Raw genomic sequence first — 215 nt, 5'->3', positions numbered from 1 at the left:
AAGCAGCCAGCCACAGCCATCGAGGCCTCTCTCAAGATCCAGCCCAGGATAAACCAAGCCAAAAACCTTATCCTCTTCCTCGGGGACGGTGAGTCCTGCTGGTACCCCCAGCTGGCAGACTGGCACAGCCGGTGCCCTGTGGAGTGGGATGCGAGAAGGGCACCTGGACCACAGGGTGACTGGATCCACCTCGCCCAGGATTTGGGATCCCCACC

General features: G+C 61.4%; 1 protein-coding gene across 1 annotated transcript in view; it reads left to right on the top strand.

Annotated features, from left to right (window-relative positions):
• The window catches only part of LOC104167709 (alkaline phosphatase, placental-like), a gene marked incomplete at its 3' end in the record, with an annotated part of 2261 nt that overhangs the window by 82 nt on the left and 1964 nt on the right, over positions 1-215 (top strand). The window contains 1 exon segment of the mRNA XM_009708037.1: positions 7-88. Coding sequence (XP_009706339.1) covers positions 7-88 — 82 coding nt within the window.

This window comes from Cariama cristata, unplaced genomic scaffold, assembly GCF_000690535.1.
Source record: "Cariama cristata isolate BGI_N322 unplaced genomic scaffold, ASM69053v1 scaffold28959, whole genome shotgun sequence".
Classification (NCBI taxonomy): Eukaryota; Metazoa; Chordata; class Aves; order Cariamiformes; family Cariamidae; genus Cariama; species Cariama cristata.
This window is presented reverse-complemented; position numbering and strand designations above follow the sequence as displayed.